Source organism: Coenobita brevimanus, chromosome 108 (assembly GCF_032717465.1).
Source record: "Coenobita brevimanus isolate Jiangsu-jjx chromosome 108, ASM3271746v2, whole genome shotgun sequence".
In the NCBI taxonomy this organism is placed as follows: domain Eukaryota; kingdom Metazoa; phylum Arthropoda; class Malacostraca; order Decapoda; family Coenobitidae; genus Coenobita; species Coenobita brevimanus.
The window spans coordinates 7,240,364-7,243,167 of NC_137061.1; the positions used below are offsets into that span (position 1 = coordinate 7,240,364).

The 2,804-nt window shown below is 42.5% G+C and overlaps 1 protein-coding gene across 1 annotated transcript; it reads right to left on the reverse strand.

Moving 5' to 3' along the window:
* Positions 1–1,431: 1,431 nt before the first annotated feature.
* LOC145416944 (uncharacterized) lies at positions 1,432–1,989 on the reverse strand. Its single transcript, XM_080285797.1, has one exon. It carries the CDS (start codon positions 1,987–1,989, stop codon positions 1,432–1,434), a length of 558 nt encoding a protein of 185 aa, XP_080141923.1.
* Positions 1,990–2,804: the final 815 nt, after the last annotated feature.

Genomic DNA, 2,804 nt, shown 5'->3' on the forward strand with positions numbered 1-2,804 from the left:
TCCCTTCTCCACTAGTAATCTACCATTTTTATCTTTCACTCCCCTGCTAACCTCACTTCCACCCTTTCTTACTCTCTTCATCTCTTTCCAGAACATTTTCGTACAGTCCCTCCACTTTATATTCAAATTTCTTCCAAATTCCTCATCCACTCTCTTCTTACTCTCTCTTACTAATCTTTTCACCTCTCTCTTTCTTTCTACATATAACTCTCTCTTCCGCCTCACAACTTCTTCCACGCCTCTATTTCTCATTCATTCAGTTTATGCTTTCTTCTTTTGTGCCACAGCCTGTCTCACCTCTTCAGTCCACCACGCTGTTCCTTGCACCCCACTCCGTCTTCTCTTCCTCCCACACACCACATCACATGCTGCACATATTTCTTCTGTAAATATCCTGCATACACCTTCCACGTCCCCCATCTGCTCCAATTCATATTTGCCCAATCGTTCCTCCACTTCTCTCTTATACTCTGCCTTGACAATTTGTCTGTCTAATTCCGTATCAGTTGCCTCCCTCAGTGAGAAGGGCAAGGAAAGAGCTTTACAAAACTTTGGCTTAACATGAGGATCTACATAAATCTTGGCCTTTCCCCCAATGTATGTTCCCAATCCTTCCTCAAACACCTTACAATACTTTTTCTTGAGCTCGTTTACATACCGGTATGCTCCATCAACAACTTCCTCTCTTACAGTCAGCACCGATTTCCAGTCAAGCTTCATTCTTTCTAACCAGTTCCTTCCTAGTCAATTCTGTCCCTGTCCACTAACTACAACTAATGGTAGCTCAAACCTTTCATCTCTTTCTATTACACTGACACTGACAACACCTGCTAATTTTAACTTCTCTCCAGTGTATGACCTCAGGTTCTGTTCATTTTGTGTCAGTTTCTCTTTTAGTTTGGACCTTTTATCTCACATTTGCCTATACTCATGGCCATTTATAATGGTAAAACTTGCACCTGTGTCTATTTCAAACTGTACCTCTTGACCTTCAATATCTAGTTTATACATACATGGCTTTACACTTCCTAAATACACATTGCTTTTACTTCCTTTACACTGATTTACAGAGTTAAATGTATAAAAATTTGCAGTCTTCTTCCTTTTCTTCTCTGTCATTTTTTTTTCTTCCTTTTCCTTTTCACATTCTTCTGGACTTTCTTGATCATCAGCTTAATATGTTCTTCCGCCCTTTGACTGACGGTTGCTCCCTCTTGTATAACTCCTGGCAGGCTTTTGCTGCTGCTTCCTGTTATTATGCGCAGTGATCCCTTCTTTCCAGGGCCCACTTCCTTGTTGACCCGTAGACCTGGGACACTTGTTTGCAAAATGTCCCAATCCCTGGCAAGCAAAACAGAGGTATCCCCTGGCAGTGCATGTGGCTGGAGTGTGTTTCTTGCCACCGCACCTCCAGCAGGGTGTCTTGTGTCACTACATGCAGGGTTGTCGGTCTGACACATCCTTCTGAGCCACTTCCAATGCCACAGCCAACTCGTACACTTTTTTACATGAGAGCGTTTCACCGGACTTAGGCTCTAGAGACAATAGTTTAGCTTGAATGTTTTCATCACTGTTACTAACAATCATCTGGTCACGCAGCATCTGGTCTTGTGGCCTACTAGCCAAGGAATCAAAGTTGCAATGCTCTGTCAGTTCCTTCAATGCAGTAAGTACTGAGGAACACTCACCTTGTCTCTTGAGTCTTTTGTAAAATTTTAGCCTAGCCACAGTCTCTGATAACTTGGGTTCATAATGCTTTGTTAATAATTCACATAATTCATCAAACTTCCAATCACCCGGTGTCTTAGGTCTGCATAAACTTCTCAAAGGTTTGTAAGTCTTTGCTCCAACAATAGCTATCAACACAGACCTCATCTTTGCTTCCTCCTTGATGTCATTGGCTAAAATATAATTCTCTAGTCTCTCTTTATATTCTGTCCATGACTCCACCTCCAGTTCAAATGGATTTACTTGTCCCATTAGAGCCATCTTACTTACTTAGCTTCAACCCTTGGACATAGCACCGCCAAATTCAAGTACTTCCCTCCAGAGACCGCCCCGGGCAAGCGTGCACTTCTACTTCATATTTGCCACAGTCTTGCCTGTCATTCTGCTTCTCAGTCACTTTTATCCTCGTCGCCACTTTGTAGTATTTTGAGAGTGTCTGTCGGACCAGGATTCCAGTAAAACATGTCTCTGGTTCTACAAATATGGTAATTCCGTTCTCGGGCTGCTTATAGTTGGCGGGCGGTTACACTCTTGCCCTTAAAACAGTTCGTCATCATAACAACAAAAGTAATTGACTCATTCCCATCCAAACTATTACAGGGTTAGTGATTGCCCATACCCTCTTCAGCCACAAAATGATCCATAGGTATACATGGCGAATGTTGAGAAAGGTGAGTGATGAACTGAATGAACTGAAGGCAATGATTGATTATGTGTGTGTGGATGAAAGGATGCGAAGGTGTGTAATGGATGCAAGAGCGTATAGGGGTTGGGGGGGGGGGACTTTCTGAAAGTGGTGGTTAGAATCAAGGCACAACTGAAATAGAGATATAGAAGAAGGGAAGGGGAAGAAGTACTATATGCAAGGAGATTGGAAAGGTTACAAGAGGATGAGAAAGAGGTAGAATATAAGAGAGAAGTGGAGGAGCGATCGAGTAAAAATGATTTGGAGCAGATGAGGGACGCAGAAGGTGTGTCCAAGATATTCACAATAAAAAAAAAAAAAAATAAAAAAAAAAAACGCTGCGCAGTATGTGAGGTGGTGTGTGCGGTGAAGAGAAGACGAAAGGGGGTGC